At 46.9% G+C, this 22046-nt stretch overlaps 4 protein-coding genes across 6 annotated transcripts; 2 read left to right on the top strand and 2 right to left on the bottom strand.

Moving 5' to 3' along the window:
• Positions 1 to 127: 127 nt before the first annotated feature.
• Positions 128 to 4546, top strand: chodl (chondrolectin). Its single transcript, XM_054765025.1, has 8 exons — positions 128 to 1206; positions 1526 to 1701; positions 1774 to 1931; positions 3025 to 3182; positions 3263 to 3313; positions 3373 to 3432; positions 3510 to 3606; positions 3672 to 4546. Exons 1-8 carry the CDS (start codon positions 1125 to 1127, stop codon positions 3751 to 3753), a joined length of 864 nt encoding a protein of 287 aa, XP_054621000.1. The 5' UTR covers positions 128 to 1124; the 3' UTR covers positions 3754 to 4546.
• LOC129173826 (zinc finger protein 623-like) lies at positions 3846 to 6701 on the bottom strand. 3 transcript variants are annotated; one of them, XM_054765022.1, is made up of 4 exons: positions 6520 to 6701; positions 5837 to 6060; positions 5471 to 5764; positions 3846 to 5396 (listed from the first exon to the last, which is right to left on the bottom strand). In XM_054765022.1, the coding sequence occupies exons 2-4, from the start codon at positions 5997 to 5999 to the stop codon at positions 4063 to 4065; spliced, it is 1791 nt and encodes a 596-aa protein (XP_054620997.1). In that variant the 5' UTR covers positions 6000 to 6060; positions 6520 to 6701; the 3' UTR covers positions 3846 to 4062. The 3 variants fall into 3 exon arrangements, with proteins under 3 accessions (XP_054620997.1, XP_054620994.1, XP_054620995.1); XM_054765019.1 differs by having other exon boundaries at positions 5837 to 6043; positions 6520 to 6700; XM_054765020.1 differs by having other exon boundaries at positions 5837 to 6022; positions 6520 to 6700.
• A 236-nt stretch (positions 6702 to 6937) lies between these two features.
• LOC129174088 (5'-AMP-activated protein kinase subunit gamma-2-like) lies at positions 6938 to 15328 on the top strand. The gene is made up of 18 exons (XM_054765689.1): positions 6938 to 7337; positions 9550 to 9618; positions 9697 to 9857; positions 9935 to 10047; positions 10152 to 10342; positions 11079 to 11124; positions 11210 to 11319; positions 11734 to 11815; positions 11903 to 11961; positions 12022 to 12067; positions 12143 to 12197; positions 12275 to 12401; positions 12490 to 12655; positions 12721 to 12758; positions 12825 to 12971; positions 13035 to 13128; positions 13200 to 14066; positions 14872 to 15328. Exons 1-18 carry the CDS (start codon positions 7251 to 7253, stop codon positions 14976 to 14978), a joined length of 2565 nt encoding a protein of 854 aa, XP_054621664.1. The 5' UTR covers positions 6938 to 7250; the 3' UTR covers positions 14979 to 15328.
• On the bottom strand, positions 14333 to 21315 carry LOC129174089 (activin receptor type-2B-like). The gene is made up of 11 exons (XM_054765690.1): positions 21000 to 21315; positions 19390 to 19597; positions 18990 to 19096; positions 18754 to 18902; positions 18448 to 18591; positions 18237 to 18380; positions 18011 to 18159; positions 17817 to 17931; positions 17616 to 17754; positions 17423 to 17553; positions 14333 to 16577 (listed from the first exon to the last, which is right to left on the bottom strand). The coding sequence occupies exons 1-11, from the start codon at positions 21052 to 21054 to the stop codon at positions 16368 to 16370; spliced, it is 1551 nt and encodes a 516-aa protein (XP_054621665.1). The 5' UTR covers positions 21055 to 21315; the 3' UTR covers positions 14333 to 16367.
• Positions 21316 to 22046: the final 731 nt, after the last annotated feature.

The following is a 22046-nucleotide window of genomic DNA, read 5'->3' as shown; positions in this document are numbered from 1 at the left end:
AGTTGTGATTTCATCGGACCTGCAGCTACCATCCGGCGTAGACCAGGACCAATGGACGTCACATTGGTTTGACCCCTCCCCCACTGATGCTGCTGGTATTGTTTTGGTCACATGACCTCACGGAGTCAACCGCTGCATTTGGTAAGTCACCAGTTGCACTTACTCATTCATCACGGTGTTCTCTTTTAGACAGTGTTTTAGATGTGGGGGCTAAGTCAAGACGTTAGTTTGTGCCGTGTGTGTGTGTGTGTTAATGCAAGTGCACGCACACACATTAAGCAGTAAAGCGTCAATCAATCACACAATGTTTTGTCTAACAAACACAGATCAATACAGTTTGTTTCAATCCCTTAAACATGAATTGATGAGGTGTGTGTGTGTTAGCTGAGACTGTCTGAGATGTGAAAATCAATCTACATTAACACACACACACACACACTCTTGACTCTGCCGCCTGTAACCATGACAACAGTCATTACAGTTATTACATGACCACCTGATGCCACTTGTTAATATTCTTCTTCTCATCTTCATCACTTCCTGTTCTGTGTGTGTGTGTGTGTGTGTTACTCAGTAAGTGGTGTGTGTTTCTATGCCGGGAGACGATCAGCCGCCTGCAGTGGATCAATGCAGGGAACATCTATAACTAGTCATTAGTGTGTGTGTGTGTGTGTGTGCGTGTGTGTGCGTGCGTGCGTGCGGTGATGAACAGGTGAAACAAGTGAGTAAAACCTTTTTAATTGTTTTGCTTAATTTCTTTTAAGCATTATTTCTGCATTCCCTTAGAATTATTCTAAGAAACTTCCTGACCAGGCACTTCGGACTAGCTTTGCATAGTGATGATGTCATCCTTGATGTGTGTGTTTGAAGGACTGTTATTGATTAGCGCCTTCGCTGTCCACTAAATGAATTAGATAAGTGAAGCGTGGGTGTGTGTGGCCCCCCAGGGCTCAATGAAGGGGGGAGGCGGGGCTCCAGGAAGGGGGCGGGGTCATTCTGAGCAGCAGTGGCAGAGCCTCCCACATTGAAGAAGAGCAGGGAGAAGAAAGCAGCAAGGCATGGAGGGAAAGACACTTTTATTTTGAAATCTACTGCTCACATACACCCCCCCACCCCCACCAAAAATGATGACCTTCAACCTGATGAGGCTGTGGATCCTGGGCATCGTCATGGTCAGAGCAGTCCATGGAGCACGGGTGCTGAGTGGTGAGTTCAAATTCTTCTGTTGGTGTCAGGTCATGAGGTCATGCACATGTCACATGTTAAATAGTGTGCCCTTTTTATTTTAATCTAAGTGATGTATAGGTCTAGAATGCATAGATCTATCACACAGACACATACTAGAAGAAGATCCTGACTGTGTGTTGAAGAGCAAAGTGATGACGCCGCACAAGACGCTGCAGCTAATCACTTAATGTGTATGCTGCTGCAATAAGATCTGCAGTCTCTGTGTGCACTGATGATATCACTCATATTGCCATGATATCATCACTGAGGTCAGATGTCTCCGTCCTCCACTCCGCAGGTCAGACGATATGTTTGGGCGAGGGCGTGCATCCCTGCTACAAGATGGCGTACTTCCACGACGTCTCGAGCCGCGTCGCCTTCAGGGAGGCAGAGTTGGCGTGTCACATGGACGGTGGCTCGCTGCTCAGCATCGAAAGTCCTTCCGAGCAGGAGCGCATCGAACACCTGCTGCAGGTAAGATGGCCCTTCAGCGTCATCTTCTTCTTGCTCCACGTCCTCATCCTTTTGTTTTTTCCCACCCTCCAGGAGTTGCACTCGGGAGCAGGAAGCGGAGCTGGAATAGCAGATGGAGACTTTTGGATCGGTCTGACTCGGGTAGACGGCGAGGACCAGAAAGTGTCACTTGGCGTCACTTCCTGTCCACAGCTCTACAGGTGGACTGACGGCAGCATGGCGTCCTTCAGGTAAGGACTAACACTCTGTGTGCGTGTGTGTGTGTGACAGTCAACGTATTTGTTATTATCGACAACAATAGCTGAACTACATACCTTTTATGTTATCTTTCTTATGGTAAAAAAAATGATTATTTTTTAATGTAATTATTATTGTTAATAGAGCACTTTTTAAGAATATTATTTGAGGGATTGTTCTTTTTATTTTATTTTATTAGTAGTATTTTGTGCCAGGCTATTTTTAAATTGTTTTATTATGTTATAAATGCCATCATAATTTTATAGATGTCATAAATTAATTTTCATAGTAAATTAAACCCATCAAACTAATTGAAACCCCTAAAAAATATGTATATATAATTTTCTAAATAATTTCTCCAATTTCTATACAGTGTTTCCTCGCTCACCTTTCTCAGATTCGCGGATTTTTTTTGTGTACTTTTTTTTTTTTTTTTTTTTTTTAACAGCATATGAATGCTGTTACAAGCTGAGCCTGGCCTTTTAAGAAGAATTGCATTGTGGCAAGTTGAGTGTCTGTCTCTTCCCTCTCTGCCTGCTCCGCCCATTGTTTTCTGCATCCTGTAGATCATTGCCAGTCAAGCTCCTGTGTCATCGCTAGCTTGCTTGCTTGTAAATTAATCTTTGGTTCGTCTGCAGCAATATGTTTTAACAAGGATTCAAAAATGCTACAGTATAGCGGAACGGCAGTACGACGAAAAGGCACGGTCACATGAGTGAAATACTCGTGAGTGGCTTAATAATTTGTGTTGATCATTGAAATTCAAACGGAGGCTTTAACTTTTTTTGCGAGTGTTTAAACAAGAGAGAAATGTGAGAAAATTGTATTGCTTGTCTGAGAAAAGTGTATAAAGTATATGGTGAGAGTTTTTACAGCCTTAAAACATATATAATAATTGTAAAAAATAAAAAAAAGTTGGCTGCTTGGTGGATTTCACTTATTGCGGGCTATTTTGGGAACCTATGCCTCGCGATAAACGAGGGAACACTGTATTTTTAAATATCAATATCTGTATTGTATTGTAATGTTTTATTTGTCATATTTTGTGTTTTTTGTGTGAATAAAAAAATGGTGATGGTGATGCAGGAACTGGTATTTTGACGAGCCATCCTGTGGTGGAGAATCCTGTGTTGTCATGTACCACCAGCCGACGGCACTTCCTGGAGTGGGTGGGGCTTATCTCTACCAGTGGAATGATGACCGGTGCACCATGAAGCACAACTTCATCTGCAAATATCCACCTGGTACCCACCATAATGTTTTTAACATTTTTACACATCTTTTATGTCTCAACCAATCATGTTCACTTGTTCATGTCTGTCAGAGCGCCACCTGGGGGAGGAACATGGTGACACGGCTGGTGGGCATGGCGCCGGTAAGAGGCGAAATACTCATAAAAGATTATACAGATAATAATGCTGTGTGTGTGTACAGAAGCAACACAGGGTAGTGGTGAGCTGCTTCCACCTCAGGTCACCTTGGCTGGAACTTCAGGTAAACACACCTGAATCAGTCAGGAGGGTTTCCGTGGCAACCGCTAAGCGCTGTGCTCATCATGTTGTCTCTTAAAGGCATGTTGCTGCTCTACATCATCATTCCCACTATTCCTCTCATGCTGCTCATCCTGGTGGCTGCTGGGAGTTGTTGTTTCCACGTGCTCAGCAGAAGGTGATTGATCACATGCTTGGTGCCAGTATGACTTGCCAATGACGACACTTTGGTTCCTCCCACAGCCCGTCCCGCACCAAGGTGGCTGTGAGACAATCCAACCTGTGGATCTCCAAGACGCCCAAAGCTGACGTCATAGAGGCGTGACATCATCTGCCAGTGCCACAGCCGAACATGCTTTGAACCAATCAAGTGAATGGGGTGGAGTCTGTGCTAATCAATCAAAACTATGTGACGAGTGAAGGCAACTTTTTTATTTGATCTTTATTGATCATCAAGAGCTAACAGCACATCAAGCTAATGTTTTGTGTACGTCATGACATCGTGTGTTATTGATCAGCAAGAGATAAGTGTTGTCTTCATTAAAACATTCAGTGCTTCAGCCAGTCAGCTTCCTGAGTTCAACTGGCAAGTGAAAAAAAATCTTTGGAATTCAAGCAAAAAGTTGCGACAACTTTAAGCGTCACTGAGTGTACAGGAAGTAAGGGAGTTTAAGTCAGGGGGCGTAGACGCATCACTCGCCACAATCTCTTCCTGTTTGAAGCTAACAACCACATCCCCGTCGAGGTCGTCAAACAGCACGGGCATCTCTTCGTCTTCGCGTGGCTTCCCTATGCCATGCATTCGCTTCTTGTGCTGCTGCAGGTTGCCTTGGCGATTGAAGCGTGCGTGGCAAATGTCGCAGCCGAAGGGTCGCTCGCCCGTGTGGATGATGATATGCCGAGCCAGCTGCGACCGGCACTTCTTATCCTTGCCGCAAATGTGGCAGATGAAGGTCTGAGGCGGGCGGGCCCCATCATGGTGGACCACTCGTCTGTGTCTCTTGAGGTGGCTGAGGCGTCGGAAGCGTCGGCTACACATGTCGCAGGCGTGGGGTCGCTCGTCACTGTGCACAGCGGTGTGGTTGGCCAGCAGAGACTGGAACTTAAACACCTTGCTACACATAGAACACGGGAATATTTTTGGTGTGCGAGGGCTCGGCTGGGTCACCGCCCTCGGTCCGACTTTCAGGTGCACACGCATGTGGTGCTGCTTTAGGCAGGCGGCACGCACAAACCTGCGCAGACACAAGCCACAGTGGAAGGGTTTGTCACCCGTGTGCACACGGGAGTGGGTGGCGAGGAGCGCCTCGGTCTTGAACCGCCTGCCGCAAACTTCGCAAGGCAGCATTCCTTCCACATAAGCACCATTCTCCCCGCCATCAGGATGGAGGAGGAGCTTATGGCGCTCCAGCTGGGACTGGCGGCAGAATTTGCGTCCACACACATCGCACAGGTGCGGCCGCTCATCCGTATGCGTTTGCAGGTGAGCAGCCAGCTGCGACCTGAACTTGAACTCTTTGCCGCAGAAGTCGCAGAGCAGCGAGCCTGAGCGACGCGTCCGCTCGCCGCCGTCCTCGTGCACTGTCTTCTTGTGGTGCTCCAGGTCGTTGATCCGCATGTAGGCCTTGGGGCATAGGTCGCAGTGGTGAGGTTTGACCCCTAAGTGGATGACCTCATGCGTCTTGAGCGCTGACCTGCAGCGGAAGGTCTTCCCGCACACGTCACACAGCCATGTCTGCTTTGGACGATGCTTCTCCCGCCTGGCGACGCCGTCGGGGTGTACGTGGCTGACATGATATCGTAGGTTGTCACGGCGGTTGAAGCGCAGCTCGCACAGGTGGCACGCAAATGGTTTCTCGCCCGTGTGGATAAACGAATGGCGGGCCAGACTGGACTTGTTCTTCATCACTTGACCGCACACGTCGCACACACTGCTGTCGTCCTCCAGCTTCACCACTGCCAACACACCTGGCAAGAAGAGATGACACGCCGTGGGGCTCCAGCTGGAGTTCAAAGTTCAATACCCCTTGACCACTTCTCACCTGCCTCAGGTGATGTCTGCGTGGTTTCTTCATCTGCTGCCATGCTAGAGCGGTCACTAGATGGGGGCTCGGGCAGTGTCAGCAGGTCTTCTCGCCACTTTGGCGGACGCCGAATCCTCTTCGGTCGTGTGCTGGAAAGCTGTGGGGAGTTAGGGGAGGTAGAGGAGGGGATGGGGAGGGATGGTGTCTGTGCTTTGATGCCATTTCGAATGGCTTTGCTCCTGCGCAACACTGCTCCGCCATTTTGTCTGTCAGATTGTAGCACTGAACACTGAACCGGCATGCCGGATGTGCCTGCGAGGGAAGAGGTAAGGATGTGTCAGAGGAAGTCAGTTGACGGATTAGAGGACCCATGTGAGGTGTTACCTGTGTGTCGCCACCCAAGCTGCTGAGTCAGCAGGTCCACCTGGACGGCGACGTCCCGACTCTCAACGGCATCTCTCTGACAGGCGACGTCGCTGGTCCAGCCCACTTGAGGCTCCCATTGGCAACCCACCTCCCTCCACTGCATCACCTCTTCGCCTCTCATGCGGAGAATGCACAGCTCGTCTCCTCCAGGAGGACCAACAACAGCTGATACAGTGCTCAATCTTAATTTTTGGGGGTTTTTGGTATGAAACGGTATTTTTGGTAGATTTGGTATTTTTTGGTATGAAACATACAGTATATACAAATGTATGTACTGTTTTGGTTTGTGTATGCAGACATTCAAGACACTTTAACGCATCATGACAATATCAAATACATTCATTTAGAACGCAGATTGTACATCAAATTATATCACGTGATCGTAAAGGGTATTAATCCCACTGCGGAAACTTAAAGCGTAACTCGAGATACGAATTTGAAATCGTTGATTATCATAATAATATATCATTTTTTATTTAGCACTTTCATATCTAATCTACTCAAAATTGATCTGCTTCTTATAAAACGCCAATTATGGCGACAAAGTAGTGTAAAACGTCACCTGTAAGTTAGCCCCATGCTAACAGCAGCCTCCGTTTAGACGAAAAAACACAGAATACAAAGAATAAAGGCATATTTACCTGTTTGATAAGCAGCCGGACGACGTGCGACGGAAAAATATTAAAAGTCTCTCAAGATCAGAATCCCAAATAATTGAAACAATTGCCCCAAACTACGAAACGTTGCACGGAGGACACCAGGCCACACCGGAAGCATGCTTATTCTTCTTCTTCACTCCCCGGAAATTGAGTCTTTGAAGTTGTTACTTGCGCCCACATCCGGAAACAAAATGAATAACAATGGACGAAAAGAGAAAGCATACTTAACTTTCTTTCAACTTGAACTTTATTTTCATTTACATGACACATTTGAATGTGTGTACGACTTAACTCCTTAAAGAGCTTATTGACTACACACGAGGCTTTTATCATGTCTCCATCTAGTGGTGAAAGGAAGAACTGCTGGTATTTGTTGACACGATAAGGTGATGTTTGACAACCAGGAAGTTAAAGGTGGTCGTGTTGGATGATTGACAGGTGATGTGATCCACTTGGAGCTAACAGTTGGTCTCCCAGCATCAGCACGCGGAGCAGGAACAGTCCAGGCTGCGGTCGTCATGACAACAGAAACGGTAGTCATGGTAACAGTAGTAGTCCCATCTCCTCCGGTCCAAAGCTGCATCGTGTGCTCTGTCACTTGATGCGTGTGAACGCTACTTCCTGTCACGCAGTTTGTGGACTCTTTCAGCAACTCTTCTCCTTCTGCCGATGTTTAAGCCATCAGGACGTTCTGGGAACTAACTGTGGGACTGATGGAGATGATGGCGAGCTGTGCAGAGAAGGAGCAAGAGGAGGAAGACAGGAGGAAGAGGAGGAGGCCGCTCAGACTCCTTGTGCCTGTGAGTGACATATGACAACTGTTTTAAGACTCCCGAACGTTTCCGAGTGGCGAGATGTTTACTCGGCTGTTCACTCGACAGAATGACTGACAACTAAAGGGGCGTGGTCCTGTCAGAAGTCCTGTTTGATTACTTCTGAACAACATTGTCACATACATGCATGAGGATAGCTCACGTGTCGCGTTTGGTGGGAAGCGCTGGGGTGTGTGTTCTTTGGTGAAAACATCAACATGCTGACGCTGTGAGAATGAACATGTCACAGTTCAAAGGTCATACTTTACAGGTTAGAAATGGTAAACACCATCCACACCTGTGCCACCATCAACAAGACAATCTGCCCTCCATCTTGTCCGACAGCCAACTGTTTGTTGTGTTGTCAGCGTGCTCTTATCTAATCTTTTTGACCCTCAAAGCGTCCTGGAGGGAGCTGTCAGGAGCCGTCGTACGTACATGGTGAGGGTCGCTCACAGCTGCTCTGACACCATTGATGAACATGTGAAGTTTTCTGACTAGAATGCGTGTGCTGAACTCAACCAAATACATGCAAACACACATTGTGGTAGCAGCTTGCTTGGGATTGGGTCTTGTGGACCAATCAGATGAAGAGAGTGAGAGAGCAGTGAGAGTGAGATGAAGAGAGATGATCACTCGACAGCAGACTGACAACAAGAAGGTAACCTTTCTTTACAATCATCAGTCAAGACTTTTGTCATGTTGTAGTTGACTCTGTAGCTCCCCTTTAGTTGACTCTCTAGGCTCTCATGGCATGTTTCTCATGTTGTGGTATCGTTGACTCTCTAGGGTCTCATGTTATAGTCGTCGATCTCTTGTCACGGTTGATTCTCATGTCATAGTGGACTCGCTAGGTCGGGGGTGTCCAAAGTGCGTCCCTGGGCCATCTGTGGCGGGCGGGTGTTTTTTTATTGGCCTGCGGCACATTCTGAAAATATAATTTAACAAGAAAACTAAAAAAAAAAAGGTAGTAAAAACAAGTCGTTTTACCAGAATAAAGTCAAAATATTAAGAAAAAGTTGTAATCTAATGAGAAAAATGTTACGAGAATAATGTAATATGAGGACAAATAAATGTTTAAGAAACACATCACTTTTTTAAAGTCGTAATATTATGAAAAACAAAGAATAAAATTGTAATATTTGGAAAATCAGGATGCGGAAAAAGTTATAATGTTGTAGAATAAAGTCATATTATGGGAATAAAGTCATAATTACAAGAAGAAAATTTACAAGAAGAAAGCTAAAATACTTGGAAAAAAACCCCAAAACAACTGTAATTTTCTGAGAATAAAGTAAAAATATTAAAAGTATTCTAACAAGACAAAAGTCGCAACTTTACGATAATAAACTCGTAATACTATGAGGAAAATATTATGAGGTCTTTTTAGTAGCATAGAGTTGAAATATTAAAGACATTTTTTTTTGAGAAACAAACAAAACAAAATGAAGTAATTTTTTCAAAATGAATTTGGGGAAAAGTTGTGCCCTGCGATTGGCTGGCGACCAGTCCAGGGTGTACCCAACCTCTCGCCTGAAGTCAGCTGGGATAGGCTTCAGCATACCCCCGCGACCCTAATGAGGATAAGCGGCATAGAAAATCGATGGATGGAAAAAGAGTAGAGATGCTGCTACTTCACATCGCAAGGAGCCAGTTGAGGTGACTCAGCATCTACTCTGGATGCCTTTTGGACACCTCCTTAGAAAGGTCTTAAAGTCATGCCCAGCCGGGAGAAGGCCCCGGGGCAGACCTAGGACACGCTGGAGTGATTATGTCCCACATCTGGCCTGGGAACATCTTGGTGTCCTCCTGGTGGAGCTGAAAGAGGTGGCGGGAGACTGGGAAGTCTGTACTTCCCCACTGAGACTGCTGCCCCTGCGACCCGGATCCAGATAAGCGGAAAATGGAATGGTTCTCGTCACAGCTGATTCTCATGTCATAGTTGGCTTTCGTTGTCATAGTTGACTCGCTAGTTAACGCTTCAGGCTTTCATCAGAGTCGGTTCTCATGTCGTAATTGACTCTCTTGGTTCTCATGTTGTACTTGACTTCCTAGTCATGTTCAAGAGGAATGAATTAGTTGATGAATTGACTTTGGAGTTGTGATTGCTAAGTTTTTCCATTTTGTTGTTCTGATACACCAAGCACACGTGACCTTTCATCTTTGAAAGTTGACGTGACACCCCGAAATTCCTGCGTAGGATCTCAGCGTGTTTGGAATGTCTTTCCTGGACGAGACGGGTCGTGTGGAGAGGGACAAAGTCCTCAAGGTAAAAGTAGGCCTGACGATGATGTCGTTTATCAGCTGGTCATGTGACCAGGTTGTCTCGTGTGCTCTCATCCTGCAGGGTGAGCCCAGCCCCACCAGGAGCCTCTTCCATCGGGCTACCAGACCCAGCAGTCCCCGCTCGGCTCCGGCAGCAAGCTCCGGCTCCAGGACAAGTCCCACCTCAGCTAAGAGCAGCTTCCCCTTCCAGGCTGCAGAGTCCCCGCCCAAACCTCTACGAAGGTGACCACACATGTGATTGACAGCTGACAGCATGATGAAGAATACTGAGGATTGTTCTGTATGTGTGTGTGTGTTAGGCTGAGCTTCAGTGGGATCTTCAGGTCAGCCTCCAGGGAATCAAACCAGCAAACGTCTTCCTCCCCCATCAGCATGAAACTGTTCTCGCGCAGCAAGAGGAGCAAGGCTAGATGTGTGTGTTGATGTGGATGGTCATGTGACCACTCATAGCCAGCTGATATGCTCACACATTTTTTATCTCCTCCTCCTCTTCTTTGTCCATTCATTCCGAACCAGCCTACACCGTCTCCTCCCCACCTCCCCCTGCTCCATCTCCGCCTGCCTTCCACCTGGAGACTTACCTGACGGAGCCGAGGCGTCCAGAAACCAGGAGACTGCGTTCCTTCTCGTCACCTCCTGACACTGGGCAACACTTCTCCTCCTCACGTCGGCTGCCACCGCCTCTTCTAGTTTCGCAATCACCTCAGGTGGGAAAACTACACTGATAACACGGTAAAATGGCGAATTTGCGACATATAGTATGCTTTTATTGTGAAAACAGGATGTAGCATATGGACCGCTCGTGTTTCTTGATGCTCTTATTGCGAAAACCCGGATGTAGTGTGTATTAGACCTTATACCTTGACTCCACCTGACACCCACCGACGATCTTTACCGACAAGTGACGAGGCGTTTAGCGGCATATCAGCTCCTCTGAGTCGGGTGTGGAGTGAAGATGGAGCCGTGAGCTTTTACACTCAACACATATTTTTAAGCAAACGTTGACGTGAGAGGTCTGAAAACAAGATACTTAGAGAGAATGAACGACGACTGTGAGGTTGGTGCTAGCTAACGTCACTTTATCAGTGAAGACTCGCATGCTAAATAGTAGCCTTTCCTCTTATGTAATGCTATTATGATATTATTCATCGCATGTAAATGTTGCCAGTATAGCGTTATAGTGCTTAAGATGGAGATGACCTGATTCCTAGATGATGCTCACTTTTAATAAGAGCTCGACTTGCACTCAATTCAGTCATTGGATGGCGCTGACATCCCAGCAGCACCAGAAGATCATAGCACTTCTCAAACCAGTCTGGTAGCTCTTCTGATGTCATTCCTATTGTTTTCACAGCCATTAGTGGGGTCAAAAAGTTATGTTGAATCTTGCGGCACGTAAAAAGATGTATACGTGTAAAACTAAAGATGTTGATGCTCAAGCAGGTGGTGGCTTCTGGTGAGTCTGAGCGGCGGCCCCTGGACGATGGCGGTAAGATTGGGCATAGAATATGTGCACAATGTAAATAACTTGTCAACATGTCGACGAAAGTGTGTGTGTGTGTGCGTGTTGTCAGCGTGTGCCGACTCGGAGAGGGATATCTACATGCGCTTCATGAAATGTCACAAGTGTTACGACATCATCCCTACCAGCTCCAAATTGGTCGTCTTTGACACCACGCTACAGGTGACACCTGCTACACACGCTGACACCAAGACCGACTGACACGACTGACAGGTTGGTGACGCATGACTGACCTGTGACAGATCCATGGCTGGCATTTGACTGAAGGATGACTGACACATGCCTGACGCATGACTTGAGGATTAGTGACACGTATCTGACACATGATTGACATGACATTGATGGATGATTGACACATGCCTGTCACATGACACATCGTGTCACTGATGCATGACTGACACTTGAGTGACACATGACAGATGCATGACTGACAGGTCAGTGACACGTGACTGGCATGAGTGACACATGAGTGACACGTAACTGACAAATGACTGACATGTCACTGAAAGATGGCTGACACGTGATTAGTGGATGAGTGACACTTGACTGACAACTGTATCCACGTTTGTGTTGTAGGTGAAGAAAGCGTTTTTCGCTCTGGTAGCGAATGGAGTGCGAGCTGCTCCTCTATGGGAAACTAAGAAGCAAAGTTTTGTTGGTAAGTGCACACACACACACACACACACACATACACACACACACACCCTGAGTCAGCCTCTGTGACGGTGGTTGTTGTCTCTTTCAGGAATGTTGACTATCACAGACTTCATCAACATCCTGACCAGATACTACAAGTCACCTATGGTAACACACACAGGTGCAGTGGTGTGTGATGAGTCAACTAATGAGTGTGTTTTATTTCAGGTTCAGATTTACGAGCTAGAGGAGCACAAGATAGAGACCTGGAGAGGTTTGCTTCTGCGGTAGTGTCATCTAGCCTTTCTATTTCTATGTGTAGAACGCTGACTTTGGTCCATGTTGACAGAACTTTACCTGCAAGAGACCTTCAAACCTCTGGTCCACATCTCACCTGATGCCAGGTAGCCCTGTTTGTGTGTGTGTGTGTGTGTGTCTGTGTGAGGAAGGAAACAGGAAGTTGACAAGTGTTGTCCTTCAGTATTTTTGAGGCAGTGTCCTCGTTAATCCGCAACAAGATACATCGCCTTCCCGTCATAGATCCTCTGAGCGGCAACGCGCTCTACATCCTGACCCATAAGAGGATCCTCAAGTTCCTGCAGCTCTTTGTGAGTGTTGTGCCTGCCTTGCCAGCAGGGGGCAGCATCATATTGCTCTTATGTTTTCTTTTTAAAACAAGTGCCCTCTGCTGGTCAGGTGTGTGAGATGCCCATGCCCGCCTTCATGAAGAAAACGCTGGAGGAACTTCACGTGGGCACTTATGACAACATCGCCTTCATCCACCCGGACACACCCCTCATCACCGCCCTCTCAGTCTTCACACATCGCCGCGTCTCCGCCCTGCCCGTCGTCAATCACCATGGTAACCACTAAACTAATGTTTCACATGTCCTCCGCACGCTAACGTCAAACGCTGTGTGTACGCAGGTCAAGTGGTGGACATCTACTCCAAGTTTGACGTGATTGTGAGTCAAGTGTTGTGATGTTGGTGAAGACGCCATTCGCTAACTTAGACCCCTTTGTTTCCTCAGAATCTGGCGGCCGAGAAGACGTACAACGACCTGGACGTGACGGTCACACAGGCGCTGAGGCACAGGTCCCAATACTTTGAAGGCGTCATGAAGTGCAACAAGATGGAGACCCTGGAGACCATCGTGGACCGTATCGTAAAGGCCGAGGTGAGAACCGAGAGCCGAGAAACAGGAAGTAGACCCACACCAAGTGTCCACTTGCATGTGCAGGTTCACAGGTTGGTCGTCGTCGATGAAGAGTCTCGAATTGTTGGGATTGTGTCGTTGTCGGACATCCTTCAAGCGCTAATCCTAACTCCTGCCGGTAAACATGTTCTCTTAATATGTCTTCTTAAGAGTGTGTGTTGTCATGGTGATGATGTTTGTCGTGTTCAGGTGTGCTCAGGAACGAGGACGCTTTTCCCTCTCACGCTGCTTTGGATTCCACATTTGACAAGGAGCAGAACCAGGAGCAGGACCCTGATCAAGACCAGGACCAGACAGACTGCAAGGACAAACATGCTAACGGCCAGCAGGTGGAGACAGAGGGGGAGGAGGAGATGACAGAAGAAGGAGGTCGGGGAGAGGCGGTGACAGGGAAAGGAGGGAGTGGGGAGGAAGTGACAGAGGCAGGTGAAGAAGTAAAGCGGGAGGACGTGACAGAAAAGGGAGGAGAAGAAGGGAGGCAGGAGGAGGTGACAAAAGAGGGAGGAGAAGAAGGGAGCCAGGACGAGGTGACAGAAGAAGAAGGGCAAGGAGGGAAGCTGGAGGAGGGGACAGGAGATGGGGATGTGGAGGAGGAGACGGAAGAAGGAAAAGGAGGGAGTGGTGAGGAGGTAAAGGAAGAAGGGGGAGGTAAGGGTGAGGAGGTGACTGAGGCAGGAGATGCTGGGAGATGGGAGAAAGCGGAAGAGGAAGGAGAGGAAGTGAGGGAGGAGACTGACGAAGGAGGAGGGAGAGGGGACGATTTGACAGAGGATGTGACACAAGAAGGTGAGGAAGGAAGGGATGAGGAGGTGTCAGAAGGAGGAGGGAATGGGGAGAACTTGACAGAAGAAGAAGGAAGGGGGGAGGAGGAGATGGAAGCAGGAGGGATGGGAGGGGAGGTAATAGAGGGAGGAGGGGAAGAGAGGGAGCATGAGGTGGATGAAACAGACATCGGAGGTAGGAGGGAAGAAGTGACGCAAGAAGGAGACGGGCAGGAGGAGGTGACAGAGGGAGGAGAAGAAGAGAGGGATGAGGTGGTCACAGAAGAAGAAGAAGGTAAGGGGGAGGAGTTGTGACATCATCAGTTGAGGTGAACTGTGAGTGACAGATGATTGACCCGCCCTCTGGGAATGTTGTCTTACCAAGCAGTAATGACAACATGGCAGCTGTTTTTAAAGAACAACATAGCATAGTAGCTAATTAGTCCGCCATATATGTATATTTATATATTAAACACAAAATATTTTAATATATAAAATCACATATAATGTTGACGCTATGGAACACGTGCACAATCAGGACGTTAGCAGCTTGATGGTAATGAAAGTCAGTGATGAATGACGATGATGTTTCTATTCATATTCACCTGATAATAGATTTTATTCTCTTCTACGTGTTATCGTTGTCGTACACAAAGAAGTTAAATAGAGGTAACGTACAAACATCGACCATTCACTTCTCAAAAGCTGCTGGCGGCCTTTGTTACCCACAGTGCAACTCAAATGCGAACAACACAACCATTAAATATCACAACAATTTATTATTCACTTATATCCACATACAAAAATTTAAATTATTTTCCCTTGTTTCATTTCTGTGTGTGACAAAACTACATTCATGTTGGCACTGAGCAGAGGAAGAGAAGAATAATCTGAATGTACGCACACACACATTCACACTTTAATACAATACATAGTATTTTTTTCTCTAAAAAGTTTAAAAATATGTAATAACTCCTACTTTCCACATGAATCATCTACATCACAGTCCATCAGTTCACAAACATCCACTTTACAACAGGAAGTGCACATTGTTGGACTTTAAATGTTCCATTATAACAGTAATATATTTTGTTTTGGAGTCAGGAGTTTTCAGTGCCAAGATGGCGGCCAGCAGCATGCCAAAGTCATCAGCGCTGCAGGAAGCCTTTGTGATGAGGAGCACTTGTATGCGTCAAGATCAGTCTAGTTTTTGCCCTCACTGCCTAATGCTCACAAAGCTACATGCTACATGACAGTGGGGGAACGTTTCGTCGAACATTAGCAGCCCACGCAGTTTTTATGAGGTCACAACCTGGTAAATAACCTGTTTATGTGTCATTTTACTAAAAAAAAAACATTATTGCAGATTTTGTGGTGTCTTGATCAGGACAATACGCAAGGAACAGGAGAGGAGATGAGAAGGGGATTATAACGTTTTACAGTGTGGATCACTTTTCAATTAAAACAAAATAAATAACACGTACAAAATTCATCTGAGGTATTTCTGCTGTACTGAGGTTCACATTGTTGTTGTGTTTTAATAAATGCACATTAAAAGGAACACAGTCCAGTATTTATCTCGGCATCTTCAAAGCGCTGGCCTGTTTCTGTGAGAACAGACCCTTTTAGTGTTAAAGATGAGAAAAAGAGGTAGACATAAAGTGGTCAGGTGACTGATGACCTTTAACCTTTCACCCTGACTGATGAGAAGAAGGAACAACACAATGGCAGTGTGTATATAGAAAAAACAGCCAATAGGCTTTAAGCACCCTCAGATAAGCCCCACCCTCCTATTTCACAGTCTGGTAGCCCCGCCCCCACACCACCGTTTACCTGAGAAGTTTGGTCGCTGTCAGCCAATCAAACTTATGTAGCATGACCCCGCCCACTTCAGACTTTAACAACCAGTCAAATTGGACCTTTCGCTCAGCCACATTCCCCGACAAATCCCAGAGAACACCAGAAAGGCTGTTTTGATGGAGCTTGGTTGAATTCAATGGAGCGCTTTATTTAAAGTTATTTTTGCTCGTTAAAAAGTAGTAGTCAGTCAGTAACCCTCCCCCCCAAAATCAACACTAACTCCAAAGTAAGAAATATATTAATTATCCAGAAAACACGAGAAAAGTCATGGAGCTAACTGGAGACAAGCTAGTACATATAGTTATGTGTTAGCTAGTTGGCTAACATTAGCTAGCTGATGCGTACTGAATTTCGTGTCTCATATATAATATATCTGGCTTTATAATAGTGAATGGAGACTTACCAAGCTTGATCATTGTTCTCTGACACATTTGTGTGGTTACATTTGTTTTGGCATCTTTATCGCTTGTGCATTACTTCCTGGTGTCATCTGGCGAGCCTTACAACAGTAACTGCGGGGCTGGGGCTTAGCGAAAGGTAAGTGCAGCATCACTCTGACATCACTTCTTGTTTAAGAGTGAGAACTGTCACTCTGAGGTGTTGCTGGTGCTGGTTGCTAGGCAACGAGGCTGCGTGTAGACACCCACTTCAGAGGCAGAAAAAAAAACACTGAGGTACCTGGAGATCATTCACTGAGTCGGACCTGAACAGGTGTGTGTGTGTCAAGTGTTGCTGGTCACATGGTGGACTCTTTGGCCGGGAGGTCCACGTTGGTTACCATGGCAACTGGAGGGACTGACGAGGAGGAGGTGAAGGTGGGCGGGGCTACGGTGCAAGTGAGACGACGCACTTGACCCATGCGTTCGTGGACACAGCCGGCCGACAGTCGGGCCTCAGCGTCGTGGTCCCAACATTCCGACACCGTCTCGCACACATGGCACAGACCCTGAAACGGGTGGAGTTTATTGGACTATTGCTTGTGGAAGACGCTGATTCTCAAATAATGGCGTGAGTACCAATGGTGGTCGATGGGCTCCATCCAGACCATTTTTTAAATTAACAAACATTTTCTTGAACTATGCGGACCTGCCAACCTTGAATAACTATTATATGTACGGTTTTATTTCTACAATGTGCAGTGGGCCGCAAAAGGCCCTCCGGCTGCACTTTGGACACCGCTGCTTTTATAGCTCTTTGTGATACGCGTGCGTGACGTCAAGTCCGTGAGCAATCACAACTCTTGTCGACTCGTTAGCGTGTTAGCGTCCGTCGTTGTGAGCAAACAATGGTAATTAAAGAGAGATGGGAGTGTTATTGGAGCTGGAACTAATCAATGTGCTACAACAGTCACTTTTATTGCAAATATTGATCCAAAATCGGAAGAGAAGACTTTCATGAAGGTGAACGGTCAAAATGCCAACCAATTATAGCCTTTACAGGCCGCCTTGCCACAGCACAGAGCTAAATTTTTTCTGTCGGTGAATGTCACGCTATGCACGAAAGTTTGAAGGGAGAGGAGCAAGCCGGCAGAGCATGCGCTGGCGCCTCGACACAGGAGCATTATCCAGCCTTCAGAGACTAAACTCAAAACTGACACCAGTGAAATACATAAGCTAAGAGCATAATGTGTGCCTCCGAAAAATGTGTACATGTTGGCAGGTCCGCATATGTTTGACATAATACAGATGTATTAACCAAAGGCAAGTGAAGGCAGCAAAAATGCTGGTAAACTTGCAAAGCAAAAACATTGTGAGGCGGTACTTAGTGTGTAAGACCTTAGCGACTACTCACGTTGTGTTTTAACCAGACGTCTTTGAAGGCCGGCCTCATCTTCTTGTGAACAACAACTTCCTGAAGGTCCTCCAGTGACGGATGCTGACCCACTTCCTCCTCAAATGGCAGCAGGTACTCACCTACTGGACCTGACACACACACTTTAATGAGGCCTGCTTTTCATTGAGTGCAATTTGTGGGTGAAGCTTACCATCAGCAGCTCTGCAGCGTGTCAGCAGCTCCCACAGGACTAGACCCAAAGCATACATGTCGATTCTGAGAAAGGCGTCCCGCTGGAAGTTGATAGCACCTTCTAGAACCTCAGGAGCCATGTAGCGCCATGTCCCCACCTGTGCACATGCACACACTTTAGTGACTAGCGCCTCTTCCTCACTGAGGGCGAGCGTCTCACCTGTCCGTGCGTCTCTCCGGGTGGCGTTCCCGACTCAAAGGGCACTGCGAGACCGAAATCTCCGATGACGGCGGTGAGGTCTGAACGCAACATGATGTTCTTGCTCTTGAAGTCCCTGATACACATACAGAGAAAAGTCAAAGGTCATACCAGGATGGTTTGGAGCATCACTGTCAAAAGATGATGGGTCATACCTGTGAGCGATGGCGGGTTTGGCTCCCTCGCCTTTGTTTCGAGGTACATCTTCGTGCAGGTACGCCAGACCGCACGCCATGGACCCCCCAATGTGACACAACTCCAACCAGCTGATGACGTTGGCCTTCAGGAAGTCACACAACGAACCCTGCGGGACATTTGGCGACGCCTGTCAGTGCCTTTGCTACAAACGCACGTCTGTTCTCCAGCCCCACCCACCCTCACCCGCTCATGGAACTCTGTGATGAGCCACAATTCCGCCTCCAGATGGCGCCCTCGTTGCTCGGCGCCAATGAACCTCAGAATGTTTTCATGCTTCATTCCTGGTGTGGTGAACACCTCTCGCTCATTCTGCCACGACCTTTTGTTCTGCAAGATGACACGTATGTGTCAATACACATGTGACAAACCTGGACAAAGCGTGGCGTGCATGTACCTGGACAGGGAACACCTTGACAGCCACAAAGTCGTTCATTATTTGGGCCTTCCAGACACAGCCAAAGCGCCCCCTGGCTTTCACCTCAAGCAACTGCAAGGGCTTGAGCCCTGGCAGTGGCGAGGCAGGGGGAGGAACGGCGTCCTGGAGGACAAACAAACGGTTTTATTTTGGAAATGACTGATATGTCCATGTCACAAGAAGCTGCAATACCACTAAACTACCACAAGGGGAGCCTTAATCACTCATGGCTTAATCACTTAATCACTCAGGCTCAAAAGAATGTCTGTGTGTGTGTGTGTGTACCTCAGTGACGTCCACGTGTCCGTAAGGAGGTTTACGATGGTGGTACATCCAAACGGTGGCGAGCAGAATGACTGACAGCACGGTGACGGGCAGCAGGCAGTAAAAGATGACTTGTAACACACCGATGCTGGGGGCCGGAGCCTGGATGACTGACACACACGCACACACATACACACAATTGTAAAACTATGACACACACACACACACACGCAGGTGTGCATAGGTGACACACTCACGTGGGGCAGCGGCATCCGGCAGATGCGTGAACTTGTGGTTACACATGTTTCCTTCACAGCAGCAGAAGAAGACCTGAGGACTCTCCTCTGTGGACACGCACTCCTCACTGGACAACAGTCACATGATGAGCACCACCAAGACACACCCAGAACACCATTTAGCCACTCCCACAACATCCTTAACGCCATCTAGTCCCACCCACAATATGCTCAATGCTCTCAAGTCCCACCCACAACATTCTCAGTGCCATCTAGCCACGCCCACAACATCGGCAATGCCATCTTACCACGTCCATAAGATAGTCAGCGCCATCTAGCCACGCCCCCAACACCCCAATACCATGATCAAGTGTTTGTCAAAGATCATATACACCGAGTGGCGCTCTGCGTGTGCATTTACCGGTCATAGCAGTTGAAGTCGTCGAGCCAGCATCCTTTCTTCACCAGCTCAATGGCGCCCGACTCGTTGGTCCACGAGGCGTAACAGTGCGAGCGCTTGTCGGCGTCGCCCTCGCAGCGCTCCACGCCGCTCTGGTTGGTCTGCTCCATCTCATAGTTGACATTGTAGTACAGGCATTCCCGAGTGGGGGCGTGGCCAGCCGTCAAACCTGTGGGTGTCAAGTCAATAATGCGCCAGCATGTCAGTGACAAGTCAGCAACAGGTCAATCGAAAGTCATGAGCAAGTTACCAACGGTGCAATACCAAGTCATTAAGTCAACAAGTAAATAAAAGTCAACATCTCAGTAGCAAGTCATCAACAATTTAACAAGTTAATTACAATACGTTAACAAGTCAGCAATAACAACGACAATTTTAAAAAGTCAAGAGTTTAACAAGCCATCAGGTCAAAAGCTAGCAAGCAAGTCAAAAACTTAAGTCCAGAACACGTCAATATCACATTGTTAACAAGTCAAGGAAAGAATCAACAAGTCAACAACAATTTAACAAGTCATAAGTCAAAAAGCGAAAGAACGTTTGTTGTTGGGTATTGATGAATAGATCTATCAATAATTGATTGCGAAGAAACATGTCGGCAGAGGGCGCTGTTGTATTTAACTTCTAACAACGTTTAACGTTGGAAGAAACACAAGTTACAAAAGTTTAATGTTGGAATGAATGCGAGCTAACAAAGTCGAATGTTGGCATTGCATTAACGCAAGCGAACAACATTTAATGTTGGAATGAGCGCCAGCTAATGACGTTTAATGTCGGAATTAACGCTAACTAACAACTTAAATACCGGAATGAACGCTAGACAAGTTTCCCATGCCCTTTGACCCCACACAGATGACACGGCTGAGCGGATGGGGTCACCACGGCGACAGCTGTCGTCTCGCCGCCACAATGACATCACACATCTGCACTGTGTGAATGTAGGCGACCTCTGACCCGTGCCATGGAGCAACATGCAAATGAGCAACTTTATGATGCAAAGCAGCTGCACATCACAAGGTCATAGGTCACAGACAGGCACGTCTTAAGTATGTGTGCATATATTAGGCAGGTCGTAGGTCAACGTGAAATGCAAAGACATGCTATGAGTTTGGAGAGGAACCCTCTGGAACACATGAATGAGCCCACCCACCCACAACCCCACACCACATTGTGTGCACACAAAAAAACACCCCCCAACAACTCCATCTGCCACATCTACACAAACTTGTTATTGTAGCACATAGCTAACAAGCTAGCTTCATCGATCACATCAACTACTGATCACTTCCGGTGCACGTGTGGATTATTACATATGGATTATTGGTGTTCTTGCAGGCACGTGCAGACAATGGCTCGGGAGGAATGGTGCTGGTGGTTCCGACGGAGGTTCAATACGAGCCACACACACACAGGAACCAAAAGACACCAAAAGATTCCCTCTGCTTCCCAAACCTTTGTTCAACATTCCCATCCACATTTTGCTGTTGAAGCACACACACACACGCACGCACGCACGCACGCACACACACACACGGAAGCACATGAACAATAAACATAACCGGTGTTGTACCAACCTGCACTCAAAGTTCCGATCAGGAGAATCATCAAAGCTCGGTTCCGCCGCCTCATCTTTCTCGCCAACACTGAAACACACTTCCAGACGCGCGCGTGTGTATGTGTATGTGTGTGTGTGTGCGCGCGCACCCTACGTCTGCTCCTTCTGCAGACCCTCACACGCTATGGGGGACAAGTTCTCGCCCTTTTGGGTCCATCCGGTTCCTTTGGCTCCGGTCCGGACTGGACTGTAGATCTTGACTGCACCCCTCACGGCCCACCAGCCCGCACGTTCCCTCTCGAGTGTTACGCGCTCAATGGCCAGGGTTGCTGGGGACAAACGGACCGGAAGTTAGTCAAGCTCATCTCCGGTACCTACAGTTACTTCCGTTTTCAAAGTAAAAGTCTCAGTCACCTTACTTGATGTTAAATGTTTATTAGCAGGCTCACAAGTAAAGCTAAATGTGTAATAGCATGTTGACAGCTGAGGCCAATGCGAACTGTATATAAGCATGTTAACAAGCAGGCCAATGCTAAATGTTTATAAACATGTTAATAACTGGGGCTATTGCTAAGTTTTATTAAATTATTAAACGTTTTCTTAGCATGCTCACAGGTGACGGTGTTTCAACAGCATGTGCGCTCACATGTGAACATGCTAGTAAACATTTAGCATCAGCCTCACTTGTGAGTGTGCAAACCAACATTAAGCATTAGCCTCATTTGTTTCTTTGTTCATAAGCATTTTGCATTAGATTCACTTGTGACCGTGCTAATAAACAGCAGGTTTCAACGTTGAATGCTTATTGGTATGTTCAAAGGTAAAGCTAATGCTAAATGTTTATTAGCATGTTCGCAACTGGTGAAAGGTAAATGTTTATTAGCTTGTTAACCAGACAGGCTAATGCTAAATGTTTATCAGAGAATAGCATAATCGTACTTTTGTAGAAATTAAGTTGTTGTTTAGTATGTGAAAATCAAGCTTATTGAAAGCCTTTGCAGAACTCCTTTCACAAATTTCCATCTGGAATTCCCAGGTAACCTGGTGTGAGGAATTGCAAGTGTCA

Source organism: Dunckerocampus dactyliophorus, chromosome 21 (assembly GCF_027744805.1).
Source record: "Dunckerocampus dactyliophorus isolate RoL2022-P2 chromosome 21, RoL_Ddac_1.1, whole genome shotgun sequence".
Classification (NCBI taxonomy): Eukaryota; Metazoa; Chordata; class Actinopteri; order Syngnathiformes; family Syngnathidae; genus Dunckerocampus; species Dunckerocampus dactyliophorus.
Note: the sequence above shows the minus strand (reverse complement) of the source record. Positions and strands in the feature narration are given on the sequence as shown.